At 39.7% G+C, this 23,168-nt stretch overlaps 3 protein-coding genes across 10 annotated transcripts in view; 1 reads left to right on the top strand and 2 right to left on the bottom strand.

Moving 5' to 3' along the window:
- Positions 1-533: 533 nt before the first annotated feature.
- Positions 534-10,526, bottom strand: smc2 (structural maintenance of chromosomes 2). The gene is made up of 25 exons (XM_039802733.1): positions 10,359-10,526; positions 9,999-10,148; positions 9,762-9,884; positions 9,635-9,673; positions 9,422-9,532; positions 9,254-9,298; positions 8,881-9,114; positions 8,504-8,653; positions 7,507-7,740; positions 6,761-6,920; positions 6,551-6,668; positions 5,840-5,978; positions 5,601-5,720; positions 5,245-5,449; positions 4,891-5,026; positions 4,188-4,312; positions 3,798-3,991; positions 3,523-3,666; positions 3,270-3,344; positions 2,903-3,022; positions 2,582-2,782; positions 2,350-2,466; positions 1,546-1,706; positions 1,250-1,397; positions 534-1,078 (listed from the first exon to the last, which is right to left on the bottom strand). The coding sequence occupies exons 1-25, from the start codon at positions 10,524-10,526 to the stop codon at positions 893-895; spliced, it is 3,603 nt and encodes a 1,200-aa protein (XP_039658667.1). The 3' UTR covers positions 534-892.
- Positions 10,527-12,274: 1,748 nt separating this feature from the next.
- Positions 12,275-17,401, bottom strand: si:dkey-245p14.4 (uncharacterized protein LOC563576 homolog). Its single transcript, XM_039802578.1, has 4 exons — positions 17,325-17,401; positions 13,886-14,008; positions 13,431-13,609; positions 12,275-12,586 (listed from the first exon to the last, which is right to left on the bottom strand). Exons 2-4 carry the CDS (start codon positions 14,004-14,006, stop codon positions 12,317-12,319), a joined length of 570 nt encoding a protein of 189 aa, XP_039658512.1. The 5' UTR covers positions 14,007-14,008; positions 17,325-17,401; the 3' UTR covers positions 12,275-12,316.
- Positions 17,402-17,781: 380 nt separating this feature from the next.
- The window catches only part of clockb (clock circadian regulator b), a 31,961-nt gene continuing 26,574 nt past the window's right edge, over positions 17,782-23,168 (top strand). For 4 of the 8 annotated variants that reach the window (XM_039802565.1, XM_039802547.1, XM_039802538.1 and 1 more), the window contains exons 1-6: positions 17,782-17,911; positions 19,772-19,858; positions 20,265-20,417; positions 21,211-21,299; positions 21,943-22,002; positions 22,452-22,600. In XM_039802565.1, the coding sequence (XP_039658499.1) occupies positions 21,283-21,299; positions 21,943-22,002; positions 22,452-22,600 (226 nt within the window). In that variant the 5' untranslated portion in view covers positions 17,782-17,911; positions 19,772-19,858; positions 20,265-20,417; positions 21,211-21,282. The other 4 variants (XM_039802530.1, XM_039802529.1, XM_039802521.1 and 1 more) reach the window with 4 other exon arrangements.

The following is a 23,168-nucleotide window of genomic DNA, read 5'->3' as shown; positions in this document are numbered from 1 at the left end:
AGGAAGACACACTTACACTATGTATGTTCCAAAGGAGGATTATGGGTGCTCAACCTCAACAATATAAATCATATAACTTATTTTAAAGGTTTGTGGTTCAACATTATACTATGCATTAATCTTGTATATTTGAGGTAGTTCAATCAATGCTGTTAATAGTGAATATCAACTTGGCAGTAAATGTTATTGGTTGTTTGCTAATAAAAGTATTTGGAAAAAAAGTTTACACTGAAAATCCACTGGAACAGTTGAAAATGTAACCGTAGTATTCCAATTATTTGCAACTGAACCAAATAGCTTGTGTTGGATCACTGGCCTGAAGATTTTTGCAATGTGAATATTGCTAAAACATCGGACCACTCAGTGTCCAACACTGCAGGTTACATAGTTTCACGGTGTCTTTGATACTACCAGCAGGGGGAACCAACATTGTACAGCTTTAAAATTCTACATGTTAGCTTTTATAGTTTCATCCCATTCATAAAGCAGTATCAAGATGTGGCAATAGGAAAAAACAAATGAAGTGTGAAATATTTATATTTGACCTTCTTTATTTACTAAAATATATGGACACATTAGCTGCGTATAAAACTAATGTTCGGCAGAAGAGCATGAACATAGACCAGGAAAGAGACAGGATAACCAAGGACAGGACAAAAGACATGTACAGTTAAAAAGGTTTCAAATACACAAAGATGTGAAGAAACTCAACAGCTGAACAAAGAGGACATGCTATAAAAACGGTCATATAAACACAACTCTTAAGATTAGGAAAGAGTAATGACAGAGGAAATGGTATACACAATTGATTGCAAGAAGTTGACAGATACTACATTGGTAGTAGTGATATGGTAACACCAGAGCAAATTTAGAATATGGCTGTATGCAGTGATTAGCTGATGAGCTGTTTGTTCCTCTTGTCTTTTTGGCGAGCCTTGTCTTGGCCTTTTTGGGGATGGCTGGCATCACTCTGGCTGAGCGCAGTCCGTGTAACTGTGGACATGCCGTCGACAAACTTTGTCTTGAACAGGACGTTGGCATTGGTGAACATGCCGTCTTTTAGGGACACCACCACAAACTGCAGGGAGAGAAATGTAAAAAAGGTAAATTCAGTACGTTTTGATCTTTAATGACTAAGAATATGGCAAATGTGTACAGGAGCACAGTACTTTGTTCCATGGCTGAAACCCTTCTGCACAACAGTTTAAGGCGTTGTGAGGGTATTAGAACATGTGCATGTGTTACATACCTGGGAGTGTCTGAAATGTGTGCGCAACATCTGTCCAATGTTCTGTGTGTGTGAGAGATCCAGGGCAGCGTCCACCTCGTCTAAGATGTAGATGGGAGCTGGTTTGAACAGCAGCATGGCCAGGATGAGAGACAAGGCCACCAGTGACCTGAAAACACAGACATAAAGAGGGTGCTCAATCAGTCAAAAAGGGACTGACTTCATTATCATCCATGGAAACCTTTACATTCATAATCACACTACTAAAATAGACTAAATAATTCCCACTTGTTGACCATGAAAGTGCTTGGGCTGACCTTTGTCCACCGCTGAGCTCAGTGAGGTTCTCCTTCCAGGTATTGCCCAAGGCCACCTTGAACTCAAGCCCTTCCAAGACACCGCCGCCTGGGGGAGGAGCCAGCTTAGCAGTGGCCCCTGGCAGCAGAGTGGAGAAAATAGAGCCGAAGTCCTTGTTTACCTGCAGAGGAGGGCAACATTACAGACAGTACAGTGAAGTCTAAATCCATGGGACAGATGATTTAACAGTGAGAATAGAGCTGGCCAATATATCAATATTATATCGATATCGTGATAGGAAACGAGATATCGTCTTAGATTTTGGATATCGTAATATGGCATAAGTGGTGTCTTTTCCTGGTTTTAAAGGCTGCATTACAGTAAAGTGATGTTATTTTATGAACTTACCAGACTGTTGTAACTGTTATATTATTTGCCTTTAACCACTTAGTTATTATATCCACATTACTGATGATTATATATCAAAAATCTCATTGTGCAAATATTTTGTGAAAGCACCGATAGTCAACGCTACAATATCGTTGCGGTATCGATAGAGGTATTTGGTCAAAAATATCGTGATATTTGATTTACTCCATATCGCCCAGCCCTAAGTGAGAATGTAAGCTTCAAACTGATTCAAACACTGACACTGTTCAGTTTTAACTTTTAATCCTTCATTCTAAAAACACTCATGCAGTCTAATACGGTTGTATTAACTCAGTGCACCTAATTAACTGGCAAGGGCGTTTGTTGTCTCTCAGTATACATAAATGATGAAGAGAAAAAAAAATAAAAACATGATTTGCTGAAAGAGAGCAGACCTTCTGCCACGCCACGTTAAGAGCCTCATTCTTCTTCTGGTCCAGCTCCTCGATGGTCTGCAAGATTTTGGCTTTGTCGTTCTCCACAATCCTCTTCTTCTTCATCAGGTCATTGTACTGCAGGAGGGAAGACAATTGCGTGGGATAGACGCAAATCATTCAGAAGCTGCAATTGTAGTTTTTTTTTTTTTTCATTTGTTGACACAAACTCTTTCGGTGTCTTTGTCCTCACCCTTTCCTCGGCCTCGTTCAGCATGTTCATGGCTCTCTTGTTGACGTTTCTCTCCAGCTTGTTGGTGGTCTCCTCCAGCTTCTTCAGCCGCTGACCAGCCTCTCGGGGGTTGTTGGTCTTGAAGTCATACGAGGTGTTGGGCTTGCCAAAGAACTGGCGCTCCGACTGGATCCAGTCATGTTCCTCCAGCATCCGAGACACCTGGAGGAAGAACGGATGACAGGGGGGGCGGGGGGGTAGGGTATGTTTAGAGATATGTTTAGAGGACCCTGTTCCTACTTGACAAGATTAAATGTTCAGGGACATCATAGGTGTCAGTACCTTGTCAGCAGCTTCCTGGCTGTCTTTGCGGTGCTTGCTAATGTTGTGTTCCAGCTCCTTGATCTTCAGCTGGACTTCGTTGTTCTGTTCCCTTATTTTACTGGCCTCTGTGGTCTTACCCTGGAACATTTAATTGGATAAAAAATTTAAATATAAAAAAATAAAAAAAAAGATCAAATGGTCACATTTTAAAATTCCAAGCAGTGAAATTAGTCAGCACTAGATAATTAAAGTGAAATATACAAATATATGAGGAAAGTCAAACTGTCGCAAGTAAGAGTGTAATAAAACAACGTACTATGTTCCAAAGGGCCGACAGTACGCAGCATTAAAAAAGGAGAAAAATAAACAAAACAAATGTATTAACCTTGAGCTCTTTGTCCTGAGCCATGATCACTTCCTTCTGTTTGGCCAGCTCCTCCTGGGCTTTACGCACTGCCTCCTGCACAGCAAGAGAGAGAATGAGGTATGGTAAAAGTGAAGGGCGGGGGTAAAACAGGAACAGTAGCGTAAACATATAAGCTCTTGGGGACAATTCTCAAATTGTCTTCAAAGTACAAACTTGTAGCGTGACCATGACACAGTTCTGTATATACACACCTTGAAAATGATGCAAATACCTTGTTCTGTGACACAGTGCAAGCCATGCTGTCTATCTGCTCCTGGATGGCCCTTGTGGCTTCATCTACAGCCTGAATCTGCTGCTCATAACCAGCCTGCTCCCTCCGCAGCTCCTCCAGCTCCAGGGCCACGGCGTCCGACTCCTGCGCGCAAGGGCAATAAAAGGAACACGTGCGTTGAATAAACAAGAAGTATCAGCAGACCGTGGCTGTTAAAGCAATGTGTGGAGAGGAAGGCTGACTGTGTGTGATCGCATGGGTCGGGATCAGTGTACCTGCTGCTTCTGCTTCAGCTTCTTATTGAAGGTGTCGGCTTTGGCCTTGGCTGCATTGAGTTTCTGCTGGGCGGCTTTTAGCTCTTTCTCCCTCTCCGCCTCAGCGTTCTTCATCTTGTTCTCCAACACCTTGTACTTTTCTTCTGCCCGTTTCTGCACCTCCTTGGTGACACGCAAAGTCTCCTCACTCTCCTCTGTTTAAGCAAACACCACACAGTTAAGTTAGCATAAAATAAGATCCAATGCATTGGTTTAGTTTACATTTTCTATCAGACCTGTACACATGTAGGCCCTGGTGATGTCTATTTTGTACAGTATGCACAAACTGCCTTGTTGAAGCCAATTATTTAAAAGGTTGTTATACATTTGTACATATTCCAGCATTCTCACCGATGGCCTTGCGCAGCCTCTCCAGCTCCTCCTGCTGCTGGTGGAAAGAGCTCTGCTGCAGCTTGGCCTGCAGAATCTGCTCTTCTTCTACCTTCAGCTCAGACTGCTGCTTCAGCTGACGGTACCTGGAGGGCGGGAGGGAAACATTCAACGGATGAAGAAGAAAATGCAGGAGGAAAAAAATAAATAAATACAAATTGTGATAATGAAATCCAGAATACACTAGGAAGATGTGAAATGGTGTGGTGCACCGTGTTGCTGATGACCGTGGTAGGATTTATTTAGTGAATTAAAATGTGTGTACTAACTCAAGCAACACGATTAATATATATATATATATATATATATATATATATATATATATATATATATATATATATATATATATATATATATATATATATATATATATATATATATATATATAATTTCTAACATAAACAAACTAACCTGGATATGGATCCTAAGGATTAGAATTTTGACCAAGATGCACAGTGAGAACATTTTTGCAGTGTAAAAATCTACTTGTCAGTGCTCTCTGGTGGACTAACTATTTAAACGGTGACACCGTTTCTTGCTACTGATCGGCCAACAATTGCACCTACACAGATACATCTCAGCTGGGCAAATATATTTTTTTTACTAGCTCTAATCAGAACATTTTCAATTCATGTGGGTATTTTATGTGTTTGTATTTGCATACTTCTCTGCGGTTCCTTTAAGGCTGGCCAGTTGTTTTTCAGTATCCTGAAGCTGGGCCTCCTTGTCATTCAAGTTGTCCCGAACCTCCTTCAGTTCCTGTAGGCTGGACAAGACTGATGCTGACTGGGAGCGAGCGCCTGGCAGGGAAAAAGAAAGTATATTGAAAGGTCCATTGTATTGTGTGTACGTCCAAACTGTTATTCCAGGTATAATGTTCAGAATCTTGAAGCAAAAATAATCTAAGCAATAGATACTTGCATATAGAGGATAACAAGTTATGGCTTGTTTCAAGGCACCCTTACATACTGCAGATGACTCACACAGTGACATACACATGAATCCCCGTTGTTCTCACCTCCGGTCAGCGTTCCCTGTGGGTCGAAGATGTCCCCTCCAAGAGTGACAGTCTTGGTCATCACCTGCTTATCAAAAGCCACTTTTTTGGCATTGTCCAGGGTGTCACACACAAGTGTGGAGCCAAAGACGTATTCCATGGCCTTTCGCAGGTCAGATTCATAGCCTACCAGGGACAGAGCTGTGTGGACGTTGTCCTCTCCAACCTGACAGAAGAGGGAGAACAGCCAGAGAAGAGTCAGAACAGGGCGAGGAAGAGATGGCGAGTCAACAAAGCGACTGCGTCATGTTTCAAGATCAGACAAGAACGACAATTTCGATTTCCAATCCAAACGGGGCCGTCTTTAGATCTCTCACCAGGCGCTTGGCAGTGGCCACCACTCTGTCATTGAGTGTCTTGGCAGAGATCTTGTTTAGGGGAATGATGGTGTACCTCCGCTGCAGCTCTCCCTTCTCCAACAGCTTTTTACCCGTCACCTGACAAAGACAGAAATTACATCACCAACTCCGGTTACACTGCCTCACTGTTTGGCAAATGCAATAACATAAAAACATGATTCATTTTGAACATGCACACTGCCCACTAACACACTTACCTCTGTGTCAACTATAATGTTATAGAGCCGTCCTCCTGCAACAACCTCCAGTCCTGTTGCGTAGGAGACATCACGGACTGTGATCAGGTTGGCTAGCAGCCCCTTTACTTTGCTACGGTCCCATCCTCGCTCTGGGTCCCTAGAAAACAGAAAACGCATAAAATACTTTACAGATGTTGAATGCTGAAACTCTTCAGGCTGCAAATTGATTATTCAGACAAACACTCAGATCTGACAAAATCTATTTCTTATATTTGAGAATCAATAGGATTATTTCCACCTCAGAAAGCTTTCACTCAAGCTCAGTTAAGACCTCCACCCACACAGGTGTTTCCATAAGTCATGATAGTGTGACAAATTAGTGGAGCCAGCATGTACAATACCAGGACCTGTAGTAACATAATACAGCAACACATTATTTCGCATTTGTTTTGTGTTCTAACCAAGCAGCAACCTCTGGTGCTAAAAAATTTTTTTAAAATGAAGCCAATGCAGAAGTGCCAAAAACTGCAATTCATCAAGTTGCCACTTGAGGGTGGTACAAATAGAATAACGAATACTTATTTTGTCCGAAAATGGGTTATGAGCGGGCTACGCTGCTATATCCTTTTTTTCCGTGTTTTGGTCAGCTACCGCCGCAAATAGAATCTAATTCTGTGGGAAACACTGTACAGTTAAGGAGAGGAGTAAATTAATTTAGCCAATCCTTACTTATACTCGAAGCGCAAGTTGGGGAAGCGCGACACAAGACGTTCATAGGTCTCTTTAAGTTTAGCGACCTCTCTGGACAGCTGCCTTCTTTTGTCCAGCAGATTCTCCTCCTTCCCATCTGCATACAGACATAAATAAAATAAATAAATACACAGACCCTAAACGTTAATACAAAATGTATAACATAAGGAATGGCAGCTGCCCTACAACCTTCATAGTTGAGTTTAGCTAGCTCAGCCTGTAGTTTCTCCCTGCTGCTTCTGACAGCCTGCAGGCTGTCCTGGTCCTTCTTGTAGCCACTGTCCATCTTTTTCACCTCTGCCTGTTTGGTCTTCAGCTCAGCCTGGGCATGCTTCAGGGTCATCTGGGCCTGGACCGAAAGGAGGACAGAGACAAGATAGATAAACTGACTTTGAAATCAAGTATTTTCTAGAGATCCTCCGATACTGCCTAAAACGCTGGTATTGGTATCGCGAAGTACTGGAGTTTATGCACTGATCCGATACCACGTAATAAACCCCTAAAGAAAATCTACGTTGAAGTAGTTTATTTATGTTCTTTTTCAGTTAGAACTGACTGTCAAACTGGATACTGGACATGTTTCACAAAGAGTTTAACCTGAGCCAGACAGACAACAAAGATAGAAATAATATCACATCCATACAGGGATAGTAGTATACAGTTGTTAAAACATAATAATATATGACACACTGGTATCGGATCGGTACTCGGTATCGGCCGATACGCAAGTTCAGGTATCGGAATCGGGAGGCAAAAAATGGTATCGGGCAATCTCTAGTATTTTCTCAACATGGAACAATTTTAGAAACAGCAGGCCTGTGATGTAAATTCGTGCTACCGAGCATAAATGGTTGTACTGAAAACTTTCTATTAAATATGAACTGGCAACCTGAAACATCACATCCCCGGCAGATATATTGAAGTCCTTTCCTCACCTGCTTGGCTTCAGTATCTGCCTTGCTCATGTCATTCTTGCAGGTCATCATCTGCCCAGCCAGTGTGGCCTCCTCTCCGTCCTCATTGGTAGAAAGGCCCGCTGACACAGCCCTAAAATGCTGCTCAGCTGTCTCGAGGGCTGCGTTGTCCTTCTGTCCCTCCTCCTGTAGAGCCTGAAGCTGCTCTGTCAACTTAGAAACCTCCTTTTCTTTTACCACAAGCATTTTCTTGTCCTAAGGATGAAGAAAAACAACCGCTGATCAATCATTCAGTTGTGCAAATTGCACTCATTGTATTTGAATTTCATTTGCTAAAAGTTTTTGTTTTGAGAAGCAATTTATTAAAAAGGTATAGTGGAGGATTTTCTTTTTCCGGGTGGATCATCAAGACTATTGGAACTTCGTGGTTGTCAATCATTCTGGTGATATGTGTACGTAAGGCCGTCGTACGTGCACGTCCCTAGCTTTCAGGTGTATATGTGTTGTGAGCGTGAGCTACGGTTTCAGCCATTCATTGAAGCATTGAAGCTTTTGGGAGAATATTTCACACACTGGCGTGCGCTAAAAGCACAGGTTGGGCTTCCCACTGATGCCTCAGTCGTGAAGTTTCTACTCCACAGGTGAAGTTTGGCATGCTATTTGGAGAAATCCATTTAAAATCACTGCTAGTAAAAGTTGATGTAAGCTATGATTAGCGATGCTAGCCCTGGCACAAGTCACGCACCGCGCACACACGGTAAACATCTCAATTTGTGAAAAAGTGCAAATCTTCTTTTGGAAAGTAGGCTTGTATGAGCCATGCCGACAGCAACTTGTAAACAGTGCACTCTCGTGCACACGTTTAATAGGCGTTCCCTCTTGGGAGCAGGCAGAGTGTTGCGCATGTGCATTTTTTCAAAAAGTACAGAGGGCGGTTCTTTTCTAAAATTCGGGAAAATCCTCCACAATACCTTTAAGTCATATAGGCACATATTAACAAAATGTATTGTCCCGTTACCTCCTCCATACTCTTGACAAGCTCCCCCCTCTTCTTGGTTTCATCTTTGACATTCTGTTTTTTCAGGTCAAGCGCACTCTGAGCTTTGGCGTCCACACGTTGCACATCAGCTAGAGTCTCTTCCAGGGATTTTAATACCCCACTCACCTCCTGCAGATGAGCAGATGAACATCAAAGCCAAAGCAACATAATAGTATAACAATATAATATGACAAGATTTCTTTTTCTTGTTGTGGTTTCATAAAAACATTACATTTTGATGGTCTACAGATCATTTCCAACACAAGGGTCAAGAGGGTCATCCAGGGGCGAAGGATTCAAATTTTTCGACAAAATTAACTTCAGAAGAACGAGGGAAATACAGTCTTCCGGTGTACCTGGTCTTTTTTCTTCTGCAGCTCCTGAATCTGTGCTGACAGCTCCTGGACTTTGCTCTCATTCTCGGCCATGCTTGCTTGCATCTTGGTGATGTTATCCTGCATCCCCTTCAGGTTATCTGCTGACTTCAGCTTGGTTTCCTCTGCACACACAAACAGCCAAGCCACGTACAGCCGTGACAAGTGCTGGATCTCACGCATCAGCTTCTGGTACTCCAAGTATGATGATCGTTCCTGCAGAGGGAAAAAAAAGATTAAAAAAAAAAAGGGAAAATAATGACTAAGTGAAACGTTTCGAAGATAATGCATCATTCTTGCCATCATGTCAGTCACAGCAGGACATTTTTAAGTTTTGATTTTGCAGTGAACCTACCTCTTGGAGTTTATCCATAGTTGGAGTAATTTCCTCATTCAAAATCTTAAAGAGTAAAGAAAGAGAAACAGTTAAATATTTACAGTTAATATATTTTAACAATAGTTGCCTTTGTATTTGTGGCAGCTGCCCACTGGAGAATGAACAGAGATAAAATGTCTAACATACTGTCTGAATCTCCTTCAGCTTGGCCTCCTTCTTCTCAATGGTTTTCTGAGCGCTAATCTTTTTACACTCATACATCCTGGTTCCTGCTGCCTCCTCAATCATGGCAAGGATCTGAAAGAAAAGAAGAGGTCATTAGAAGACTTGCAAAAAGGCAGGATCATTGTATGAAACAGTGCAGGTGGTGAGATGATGGACAACATGTGTATGCTATACCTCAGGTGGCTTCATGTTCAGAACTTTGGTGATCCTCCCCTAAAATATCGGAAACAGCACATTGTGTAAAATACTGTGCAAAGGGCTTCAAACACAAGCAGCACACTGCTGCAGACACAAGACTGACCTGCATGATGAGGAAATGCGGGTTGTTGACGTTGAGGCCAACCGAGCAGAACAAGTCCTGCACCCTGGTGTTGTTTGCATTGACTCCATTGATTAGGTACTTGTTCCTGCCACCAATTACGACCTTAAAAAAAAAAGATACAACTTTAGTAGTATTATTGGCATTGCGTACACTAACCTTGTGGTTAGCCACCCACACAATGTCAGAGCCTTCTTTATCTATGATGTCTTTGCCAACCTGTCTGGTGACGGTGATCTCATCATGGGTTTCAAACCCCAGAGGACTCTGGCTTTTGTTGGAGTTGTCAAAGGTAATAGACACAGTCGCCTTAGTGATACCTCCCTGTCCGTTTTTGTAAACCAAGTCCTGGAGGTTGGAGGCTCGCACCTTTCAAGTGAAAATGAAACAAAGAGATAGAAGTTTCAAGCGTGACCGGTTTTCTTTTAAGATGCTTCTAGCTAAGCTTACTCTGTTTTGCTAGTTGACGATGGAAACATTCTGACCATACCAAACTCTACAACATGATTAATTTAAGGTCAACAACTAGGTAACTTTCAGCATAGAGCTTAATGACATTATAGCCAATTAAACACTTACATGGCTGAGGTTGGAAATGCCCAAAAGGAAACATATCGAATCCAAAATATTGGACTTGCCACTGCCGTTAAGTCCTGTGATGGCGTTAAACAGCGGGTCAAAGCAGTTGATCTCCGTCCTCTGTGCGTAGGATTTGAATCCTTCAATAATAATAGACTTGATGTGCATCTTTAGGCCGTCCGATTCCAGAGGCAAGATTTGCGGTGTTTGAATTCCAATTCGGTAACTTAAAAGTTGAAGCACTATAGGTTACAGACCAGTGTTTACAACCGACAACAGGAAAACTCGTTCTTCTCTCTTCTTACTTGAATTTTGGCGGCAGGCATGGAGCCGCTAGCAGTCCGTCCCCTCTGTGCCTGCCGGGGACGGGAGGAACTGGAAGGAATTTAAAGTATCTTAACACCATGTGTACACATATTCAATATATGTATCGATATAAAAATAAGACTCTAAATGTAAATATAATTGGCAAAGAACACCGTTTCATACATATAATGTATATATTATTTATATTTATTTTTCCTTTGGTCAGGCACATTTTAAGGCTACTATCTATGCTTGTCGCCTAGCTAATGAGTAGCGATGTTCTGGCGCCACCTGTAGGTATAAGATCACAAACTCAACTCAACACAAAACACAAAAAGATAAAGGAGTGATCAATATTTACAGTCTATGGGAAGGATACAGAAAAACAGTTTACCATCAGCGATGGGTAAGACTTACTAATGCAAGTATTTTAATGATAATAGCATGTAGCCTATCATATTTAATCATTTTAAATGATGATTCAACCATATTAAATAATGAAAAACGTACTCACAAACAACAGAAAGGCATAGCATTATTGTTAATTATTGAAAGGGCCATAGGCTTGAGTCCAAGTCCCCTGTGCTCCTTTAACTTTGACTTTAATATAAAATTTATTTTTAATTACTTGTTTTTTTTTCTTCAAAATTGTATTTATTCAGCTAACTGGTCATTTAGTATTATACATTATTTTGACTATAAGGAATAATAATATTTTCTGTTAATTTTGTTTCAATATGAAGGCCTAAATGCATATATCTCTTTTTAAAAACCTTCTCAACAAAGTAAGGAATAAAGAGGATACAATTCTGGGGATAATACCAAATCATTTATTTACCTTTTTTGTGGCCTAAAAGTGATTAATATATATTGAAATCAGCCTATTAAAAATCTACACCAAATATTAATATTTGAAGTGTTATAGAATGTAAAGTCCCCAGGATGTTAAATCCTTGAACCCCCCCTCCTCAACTCAACTATATGGATAGGGCCCAAACTAAAGTTGAAAGCTAGCATTGGTAAACTAAAGTTAAAAGCTAGCATTGGTTAGCCTAGGGCACCACAGACAAGCTTTTATAGGAATATTCTAAATAAAACAAAACAATTAATAAAACAAAGTGAATTACTAAATGAATGCTACATTTGATGATTCTACTTTTAAGAAGGCTGAGGCAGAGAAAGGCAAGACGTGTGTATGTGTGTTGTTTTATTTGTTCTCCATTTGAAATTCACATTTTTACAATAGCGCACAGGATAGAATACTATTAATAATAATAAGTCATTAAAATATCACAAAAGTAGATTATACAGTTAACAAATACCAAACTGCTTAAAACTTGCATTTGCCATGAAGATACATTCAGCAGAGTATTAATGCAAAAGACATTTCATGGTGAATAAGCCCTATTAGTGTAACAGAAGCCACACGCCTACACTATTTTCACACCTCATCACACAAGTTAACAGTAAACCTGCTACAGTTTTCCAACACACACACACACACACACACACACACACACACACACACACACACACACACAGACACACACACACACACACACACACACACACACACACACACACACACACACACACACACACACACACACACACACACACACACACACACACACAATCATTGTGTCATTACATTATGCATCCAGAGGCACGGGACACATGGACAGACATACCAAGTTGAATGCATAGAAGCATATCTGTGAAAGAACAACACAGTCTCCTCTATTAGAGTAAAAGGAAGTGGGCTTGATGTAGGCCCAGTCAAAGTTCCGCAGATTCAGTGACATCTGACAGTACTTGTCGCTGAGAGCGACCAGGGCACGCACAAACATGTATTTGGCTGAGCAGCTGACGGCCGTCACTGTACGCACCTTGTCAAAGTGCAGCAGGAAACAGGGGTCATCCTGGAGCCGCACAGACACAGAATGAGATAGCATTACTTATATAAAAAACCTTTTGTTTAACCCTTTTTTTTTTAAGATCAATATTTTATTGTTTTTTCTCATTACACATACAGAACAGAGAAACACAAATTGAATAAGAACAAAAAACCTTTCCCCCCCTCTGCGGTCTTGAGGAAAACAAAAGAAATAAACAAACAGAAATCACACCTTGCCGAGTCACTGTCCTCTAGTTCTTGTGGCGCTGAGGTCATTAGGTCTGATATTTGTCCTGCTGTGTTTTTCCATAGGTTGATAGTTAATAATGAGCCAAATCTTCCTCTGTCTCTCGAGCAGGTGTAATTAGTCTGTGTAACCCTTTTTAAAATCAGAGCTGCCACAATGATTCAACAGTATTGTAAAATGACACAATGGTCACCCAATTCAAATTATTTTTAAATCTGACAAGAAACCATTGAAGATATGCCAGATGTGTGAAGCAAATACTGGAAGATGAAAGCATAAATATGAAATAATTGTTGATAAAAACATGGATTACTGTAATACCTCCAGCACACTAGATGTTACAAGTATCTGTTTCACCTTCTTACATGACTTCCTGAGGCATCTCAATGATTAATTCCTAATTGAGAAAACTCTATTGTTTGACTGATGAAATGTGGTTGTAAGCTGCAGGTATATAGGTAACATTGTTTCAAAGCTTTCATAATTATAAGAGTAAAATTGTGATTACGATTAGTTATTAGAAAACATATTTTAATACTCATATCGTACGTGCCAATTATGCTTTCTATAGAAATAATGCAATAATAAGTAATGAAATTGAAAATTAAATTTGGTTATTTACCACATCAGGGTCCCGTCCGTCAACAAGAGTCAGGTCTTGCAGGGACCAGACCTCCGTCCTCCTGTAGCACTCCTGTATGCTGGAGCGTTTGGTGTGGGACCTCTTGGATCCAGCCTTTAGGGACGTCTGAGCTATCTGACATCGGACTATAGATAACTGCACCACTTTGCTTTTTGAAACTACAGAAAAAGGGAATAATAAAGTTTTTTTCTTTTCAAATAAATAGGCACACTGCAGCACCAGACATTTCATCTGCAGTAAAAGTAAAACCTTGACTCTTTTTAGGCCTCAGAGACATTTCATACAACAGTACAAGGACATGTTTAGCACATTTCCCTACAGATTCTCTACAACAAGATAATATTCTGTACTACCTAAAGGAAAATTCCAATGAGCATCTTGAAAGCCTAAAACTGCTTTCAAATGACTACTTGAACAACAAGAAAGCTGTTTACCTGAGACACAGATAAAATGTTTTCCGTGCGTCGGCTCTTCAATCTCAATAAACTCAATCAATCTCTGTTTATCAGGTCGGAATAAAACTCTCTGCATCTCCTCCCTCAGAAGAGACGACATCACTGGAGAGAGGAAGAAAAGTATAGAGATCAGATAGGAGCAGTAAGGCAAAAAGACAGCGGGAGAGTGACAAGAGATGAACAAATCCAAGAGAGAAAAAGAGAGAGATCGCAACACTGAAACCTGGCAGTGGTCGGGATGTTTCCTCTGATCAGATCGCGTTAAAAGTATGTGGTTGTGTGTGAAATGAGATCTTACTCTACCACACACACTTCACTCTGAAGCGGTCAATTTTAATGATCTATGTTAATCTTTTCTTACAGTACTGCCTTCATACCAACTCTCCCAGGAGGGATTTAGTAGAAAGGGAGCAATTAAAGGCCAATCTCTTCATCATTGTACCCTTTTATTGCTTCAATTAAGATCCATTATGTTGCTGATCCCGACTGCAAATATGGATTTCACTCTTGGATTTGTATTTACCTCAGTGAAGTGTGTCTCCCCCAAATCATATAGACACATACGGTAGCCTACTTTACCCTGGTTGTATGTGGTTATATGTTTCCTCACAATACACATACAGTAGACAATATCTTGCTTTCTTTCTGTGGTCTTTTTTTGTCTCCACTCACTCACATATAGATGTTGATATATAATGTGGCAAAGTGCCCAATGTTCGTCTGTGATTAAACGGTTGTGTGGGAAAAGGATGTCCCACAGCACTTTGCATGGTTTCCATTACGCTGTAGTAATTCAATCTCTGAGAAAAAGGTACAAGCGGGGTGAAGCACTTAAATGGAGGAATATTACAAGCACATAAAGGATGCTACACTTATTTAGGGACCATGGCTCCATGAGACAATTTTCTAGATGTACTGATAAACACAACATAAAAGTCCACTATTTTTTTAGTTTTATTTTTTTTTTTTTTTTTTTTAATAGTTCCAGTTCATGACAGACAGGTCAAAACGGCATGGGAGGACTTTTCCATAAACACACCACCCCAGAATGAACCAGACCAAAGCTCTGATTTGATTTGTTAGCAGGAAAGAGTGTGGCTCCATTGGATTTGTCACATTTTGTGAAAACAAAGATGGGTCGTTCAATGGCTAAGTGCTTTATTGTTGTTGTTGTTGATGATGGTTTTTGTGGGTGCTCACTTGAAAGGCTTTTTGCCTTTGAGATGGAAAAATGAGTGGATGGGCAGGAAGTAGGGAGGAAAGGAAATATACCATCCATGTTAAATCTCATGAATAACACATGAGGTTTATTGTACTTACTTATCATATAACTTCCAGTTATTTGTACAATAACTGGAGAAACCCCAAGATGGGCACAAGTTGGTAGTTTTTGTATATGCACAAGAATAAGTGGTGCAATGATTTTCCCATTCAATGGAAATGCTACATCAATGTGTCTATATCTGTATTTGAAAGACAATTAAGTTTGTCCTGAAGCATTACCATTATCCCTGACTTTGTTGAGACATACAGGTGAGTAGCTACAGGACATAAACATATAGCAATTATAATGCTGTTATGGCTATATGGGAGGAGTTTGGAAAGAGAGGATTAAAGAGGATTAAGAGGAGGTGTAGGTTTAGGAGCAAAGTCCGAGGCAGCAAGGGTGAGGAGAAGATCTGTGTAACACTGGAAGGACAGATGAAGTGAATGAAGTTGGGGGACAAAAGAAAGGAAGAGGCTGCTAAATAAGGAAGGAAAGGCTAACAAGAAGTATTCTTTTTTTTCAAGAAACAGGAAAGCAGGGAAGACATGAAGGATGCAGAGGAATAAGACAATATAACAATGGAAAAAAGCAAAGAAAGAAAACAACAGAGGATCTGCAGAAGAGAAAACATCGAAGGGGAATGTAACAGAAGACCAGGTTGTGGAGATGAATTATGGAATGAATAATACAGATTATGCAGGAAGGGGTGGTGAGTGAAGGAAAGGTGAGAAAATAATAGATAGGAAAAGGGGGATAATCCTTAAGAAGCAGATAACGACTTATCTGAACAAACCCGAAGAGAACTGAAAATGATGACAGAGAAAAGAGGAATAGCAAGGAGGCAAGCTGAGTTCACAGAGAGAAAGGATATTGGAGAAAAAAAAGGAATACAAAAGGTGCATAGGTATAATGAGTCAATGCAGGAGGAAAGCATTAATGAGGTTGGCAGCGCTAATGAAAACATTTCTGCTAAAGCTGGAATTTAAAAGTGTGAGAACTCTGTTTTCATTAAACATATAGATTCTGTATTTTACAATTAGCATTTTTTGTGATGATGTAGTATTTAAAGTTTAATGTTATTTGTACAAAATAAAAAAATATTGATTAGGTTTGCTTCGTGCAATTTCTGCAGACATTTTAACTTTTTAAACTGTTTTTCTTTCTGTTAATTCAGCCTTTTGACCGTACTTGTTTTGCATTTGAAAAGCTGTAATTTGAGCATTTTAGGTTTTGGTCTTTGCCATAAGTTACACATTGTTATACATGTTGAAACTATTTTTGATGGTATCATATCATGACTTTCCTCTGTGATTGTCACCCCTTAGAGGAAAGATGTGAAGACATGTTTTATGCATTCAGCTCCGGGAGCTTATCGAGGTGACCTGTGCAGCAGTAGTTAAAATAGAGTTTAGCAATGACTCATGGTTAAACCCATGATCAAATTCCAACAGCTGTTCTTTTAAGGACATTACACAAAATGAGTCATGCAGCCAACCAGGCTTATAAAAACATCTAGCTGAAAAGCCCAGAACAACATATTTCACTTTTAATACAATAAATATGAGCAAAGGACTCCAAATGCACCGCCAGTGGTTTAATCCTGACTGGAGAGCTTTAATTCAGCAACTGTGAGACAGTAGCTTATTTATTTTCTCTTTATATATACAGTATGACCTGATAGGTCTTGATAACATACTATTCTCTTGTTCATAAAGATAATGAACAATACAATAGGGTATACATTGCCATTACTGAAACCATTGCAGCCCTTCCATGACCAGACTCCTATGTCATCTCTTTTTTTCTAATGTTACCTTGTTTATGAATGTTGTATTTACCAAATAAGGGATTGCAAACTCTGTTTTAAGCATTACTTTTGTGTATCATTTTATGTTATGCCAAAAAAGTAGGCCTATGTCAACTGAAATTACATGGGCGTTTGGAGATAAGTTAAATTAACATCTAATCCCACATTATGCCTCATTAAAAAAAAAGGTTTCTAAGGTCAAAATGCAAAATGGTGTGAATGATATACTGTCTATGGAATTTAGGGGAACCTCGACACATAATACAACGTCACGGTCTGTAGAGCTTCTGATTGGATGTTGATAAAAGGGGAAACCCCTTGCCATCCGCCAGGGCCATTCCTACCCTGCGCTGCACCCTCCTCCTGGCGACCGTCCAATGTCACATTCACAGTACATTCACTCTTGTTTTCCTGAAAATTATATGGTGGTGTTAATAATGCATATTAATATAATTGTGAAAATATTTAAACAGGGTGGCATTTTCTTTCTAAGTTTATGGCAAGGGTCATTAAAAGGATATACTTCGGTATACGTTATTCTTCATTCTCGCTTTAAGTGCATTTATTTGCAAGTCAGTACGCAAAATTGCTACCTCTTACTTTTACTTTTCTATCATATCAATAACTAGATGGCACTGACAGCGGACTGGTCTGGCTGGAAAAGCCACAAAAACACGCGGAGTCATTTCCCCTCTGAAGATCACCAGAGACGGTTAAAGGATCTTTGAGAACACTCAGCGATCCCCAGTTTTGCTGCTACTGTACTTGCAAAATAGTGCGCCCTACTGTCTCTATTGCGCATGACTGTACGACGTAATATGAAGTAGGCCTCCTGTTTTTCTCCCCAACCCGGAGTCCTCCTGGCCCCCACCGACTCGATGCAACGTTCAAGTAAGCAAAACACGGAGGCTGCCTACGATAATTCGGAAAGGTAAGGATTTTTTAATGCATATCTAAAGCCAGTGGTGGTCGCCGATTGTAAAATAGCAAGGGCGTTGTGGTCGGCAAACGATGTTTTTTAGCGTGCGGAAGCGGTCGGACTGCAGAGGAGGCTTCAGGACTGTTCCCGCACGCTCGAGGGAGAGCAAGGCCCAGTGACCCACATTCAGAGCAGCCAGTGTCTATGTGTACGAGTGGGCGAGCGCGCGCGCGTGCGTATCCGTGTCAATGTGTGTGCCCAGGGACCGTGATTGTGTGCGTGTGTGTGTACATACATCTGCCGCGAAAATGTTTCCACCGTCGCTGGTTTTAGACATTTCTCCGCGGCCGACATTTATGTTTTTGTCGGCTTTTACGAAGATCTTTCCCCACGCGGATGTTAAGGCTCAGTTTCCTCGCGGTGTTTGAAGACCATCGGTGACATTTTAGAGATTATTTTGTCTTCAATGTCAGTTGTTGCGTGACAGCTTGAGGCTTGATATTCATCCTGTTTATTTCACGAACGTGAAAGGCTTTACCTGTTATAAGTGTCTCATTCAGTATTTGTAAGGTTAAGTGTCGCGGGAGGAAACGGGGGCAGTAGAGCATTTAATCTCTGAGTTAAAAGGGCAGTTTTCGGTAGCAAGCTTAGTTAGCCTGCCAGCTAGCTATATGGGTTGCGCTCTTTCGGTTGTATAACTAACACCTGTGGCACCAAAAGGTATATTAAAAATGGTTATCGTGTAACGTTATATCTGATCGCTATATCTGTTTTGGTTGACTGCATTATATCTACCATATTGCTAATATCGGTGTTTATGACAATGGTGTACAGTAGGCAGAATCATCCAATGAAGAAGCTCAGTCTAATGAGGCTTCACTTACTGGCCATCAGGAATACATGACGGTAACGTTAGGTCAGGCCAGTGCTTCCCAAAGCAGAGGAACACATGCCTACATCTTACACTTATCTCCCACTAAAATTAGTGCAATCTAGCAGGGTAATAATAATGTTATCCATAGGTTTTGCTGTACCCACTCTGGCCTCCTACTGTAAAAACCCTGCAAAATCCTCTTGGGTCATTGGGACAATATGTGTACAAAGTGGTGATATGTTGTCTGATTGGTGTTGGGTCTGCTTGACAAGTTTGGGAACTTCATTGTTAGACTATTCACCTAGACAAGACATCACAAAAACAATTCGTCGATTAATTGACATCATTTTTCAAGGAAAAAATGTCAGCATTTCCCCAGTTACAGCAGCTTCTCGATTGTGAGGATTTGCAGCTTTTCTTTATATTATGTGATAGTAATATGAATACTTAAGTTTTTCAATTTTCTGACATTTTGTAGATCAAATGATTAATTGAGAAAGTAATCAGCCGGTCAATAGATGATGAAAATAATGGAGTTGAAAAGGTCGATTGACAGAAAATTATCAACTATTTTGAGCATTGATTAATTGCTTAAGTCATATTTTTTAAGTAGTCGATCGGTTCCAGCTTTGCAATTGTAAGGATATTAACTTCAATACATTTTCTGTGTTCTACAAACTGTTAACTGAATATCTTGACCTCATCTTGAGCTTCAGGAAATTGTGTCATTTTTCACTATTTTGTGACATTTAATAGACCGAATGATTGATCGGTTAATCAAAAAAATAATTGGCAGATATACTGATAATGAAAACGATCAACAGTTGCTGCCCTAATCTTATAGAAGTATGACTATTTTTTAGTTTTGGACTGTTGTTGTTAGGTGATTGCAGCACTAATAGACTATAATTAAACTACAAATTTGCATGCATAGTAAATAGTAAACACAGGCCCCCTGGTATGTTTTACTAAATTAGTATGTTTTTTTTGTGTTGCAGGTGTGGCTTACTCATGAAGATTTGTCAGTGCCTCGTAGGATAGGATCTAAAACAGCTAGCTTTGCCTGCAAAGAGACATTCCAGAAAGTAAGTTGAAAAATACTTAATCACCACTTTTTCATAATTGGGTCACTGATTTTCATGAGATTTTCTGAAGTACTAATAATGTTAGCATAATAAGCTGCACTGATGTAAGTTATTTGCACTTTAAAGACTTTGTGCATCAATAATTGGAATTTCAAAACCTTTCAACAGTCGCACTAATGTGTCATTTTTGAGTTTTTCTTGAATTAATAATAGGTTATAACCAAGATGTTTTCATTCTGTATAGGCTTTTATTTTTTTTAATTGTAATTTGTTAGCTGCAGTCTCAAAGAGTGAATTTTCCTTACTATCCCTATGGCAGTAAAGATGGAAACGTACTTAAAGCTGCCCTCAAATTGACCTAATGACTCCTCATGACCCTCGTTTTCTGCTCTGATTTCCCCCGCAGGTTTGGTTGATCACCATGCCTTTCCTGTGGTCTGTTTCCCTCTCGTTACCCCAATGACCTCAACGGCAGTTTTGACCATAGAGTCAGCTTTATCCCCAAACCCTTTCTACGACCCCTAAGAAAAGACTGACCACGTGCGTAAGCTGCATTGGGGTGAGAAGTGCATGCACACACATGCACACGCACACGCACACACACACACACACACACACACACACACACACACACACACACACACACACACACACACGCGCGTGCGAGAGAGAGTTTGGTCATGCATCTTTTTTTAACTGAGTAAATATAAGTACAATATAATGAGGAATGTTCCCTAACACATGTTGCAACATAGATCACAAATATGGTATTTTTCTGACATCTGTGCTATGATTCAGGAATCAGTGATGTTGACTCTATAATATCAGTCTGTTGTATATTAAAGTATAAAAGGATAGTAAGCCAGTTATCTGAACCCCATGGGAATGCTATTAATTATGATTAGTGTTGGAGAATGACATACTGGGTGAAAAAAAAACATTAAATGTGCCTGTCTATTTACAAACACATATATAGATACTTGTTTTTGTATTGCATGTATCAAGCAAGGACTTCTATCAAGTTTACATAATTCTTTACTGTAACACATGGCCTGTTCTCATTTGAGACCTGACTAGTTCACCTGTTTGTCAAGATGAGTGTGATTTTGTGTGTGCTTTTGTTTTACCACATTTGTAACTGCACTTTGGTCTGATTTCAATATTTCGTGCTAAGAAGCAAATCAGAATGTATTCTTAATTCAAAATAGATTCATGATTTAATAGATAGAAAAATAACGCAGTACGCTGTGTGCCAAAATGTTCCCTTATGTTTTTAGTGCTCTTAATTGCAATATATGCAAATCATAACTGGCACTTAAGCTAATACAATACTTGTTTTTCGGTCTCTCCAGGTGGTCTTCCAAATGCCTACCTCACGCCTAAAGAGCAAATCACTGCAGCCACAGCCCTGATCAGCAGCCACCATGACATCAAGCGTAGGGTATGCTTCAACACACACACACACACACACACACACACACACACACACACACGTCAACTTATCATAAATGACATTCATACAAACTATACATGCGTTAAGTGCATGCATTATAAGTACAACATTTGTTCAGATATATAGCTTTGCAAAAACTTCAAGCTCATAACAATGTTGTAATTGTAATTTAAAATAATATTGACAACAATAATGATAATTATTAGAATTGTTGTTATTATTATGAAATGGCGTGCCACAATAAAAATCTTAAGAAAAAAGTGATGCCTTTTTGGCATGAAAATAGTCACATTTTCAAGATCTTTAATAACAACTCCAGATATCACCGTCAGTACAAAATGAAAGTCTTGGTACTATTAATTGAAATGTAGGCAAGAACACGCCCTGTTTCACAAATGCTCTCGTAACCTTCTTGCAAAGCACAACACATTCCTTCTCAGTCGCTTTTTTTTGTGTGACCTGAAAATAAACCTGCTCCTGGCATATAGGAATCCTCTCATTAGCGAGCATCCGTCATTCGCTATTATTAACAGTACATATCTGCTTTCAAGCTGCCAACAAACGTGCACACACAGGAAAACACAAAGTGAGACAGGAAACGGGTGCAAATCATTTTTCTCTCCTTCTGTAGGGATGATTGTAGCATCTTTGATGGGTTGATGGAAGAAGATGAAAAGGACAAAGCAAAACGGTAAGCTCCATATAAAGATGAACACACTAGAGCGATGCTACTTGTAGTATGTGTTAAATATTAATACACTAATCCTTTTTATAAAACATCACATGGTATTTAAAGGATTGTGTCTTGACACGACCAAGACTTAAAGATTGTAATGAGTACTTGTGTAGCTCCTGTAGAGAATATACTGTGTCGAAACTGACTTCATGATATGCCGTACACAGCAGCCATAGTGTCTTAACTTAAAACATTATAGGGTCACAAGACTAAAAGGTTACACCTGCTTATTTCAGATGTATTTATTATTTCATATTTCAGGGTCGTTGTGTTTTTTTATTTTTCTGTATGTCAAAACGGTGACTCTGGACAAAAAACAAAAACTTCTTTAAAACGTTTGTCAAAATGAAACTATGGTTACATGACATTTAGAATCTAATTTATAACTGTGGTTTTGATTGTAGTGTGTCCCGTAACAAGTCTGAGAAGAAACGGAGAGACCAGTTCAATGTCCTCATCAAGGAACTCGGCACAATGTTGCCGGGCAACACCAGGAAGATGGACAAGTCCACCATCCTGCAGAAAAGCATTGACTTCCTGTGTAAACACAAAGGTCAGGGCACCTCACAGGGCGGACACTTCTTGTTCTATATTTAGTTTTTCTTGTGCACACTTTTGTCTGTGCTTGTTTACTTATTATACTTTTTATGAGAAACAGGTGTAAAGTGTAAATTACTCTTTAATTAGTTTAACCTTTCGACTCTGTATAGTTTTATGTATATATATATATATATATTTTTTTTTTTTTTTCGTGCTGTCAAATGATTAAATTATTGAATCGCGATTAATCGCATTAATGTCATAGTTAACTCGCAATTAATTGCATATTTTTATCTATTCTAAATGTCCCTTGATTTCTTTTTGTCCCATTATTTTTTCCCATTTTAATGCTCTTATCAACAAAGAAAAGTGGATCGGCTTGCTTTGTACTTTTGTCACCTGGCTTTGACGAGGGGCGGAGAATTTGCATCAGCTGTGTGCTTGGCCATCAAGTGGTATTTCAGACTGGACGTGCTGCAATGATAGCTCAGTTCACAACGACAAAACGCACAGATCACTTTGGTCTTGTCAATGGAATCATTTGCCAACTTTTTAAAAGTAAACTTTCCATTCAGAATCTT

Source organism: Perca fluviatilis, chromosome 1 (genome assembly GCF_010015445.1).
Source record: "Perca fluviatilis chromosome 1, GENO_Pfluv_1.0, whole genome shotgun sequence".
NCBI lineage: Eukaryota > Metazoa > Chordata > Actinopteri > Perciformes > Percidae > Perca > Perca fluviatilis.
The sequence above is the reverse complement of the archived record's forward strand: the minus strand, read 5'-3'. Positions and strand labels throughout refer to the sequence as shown.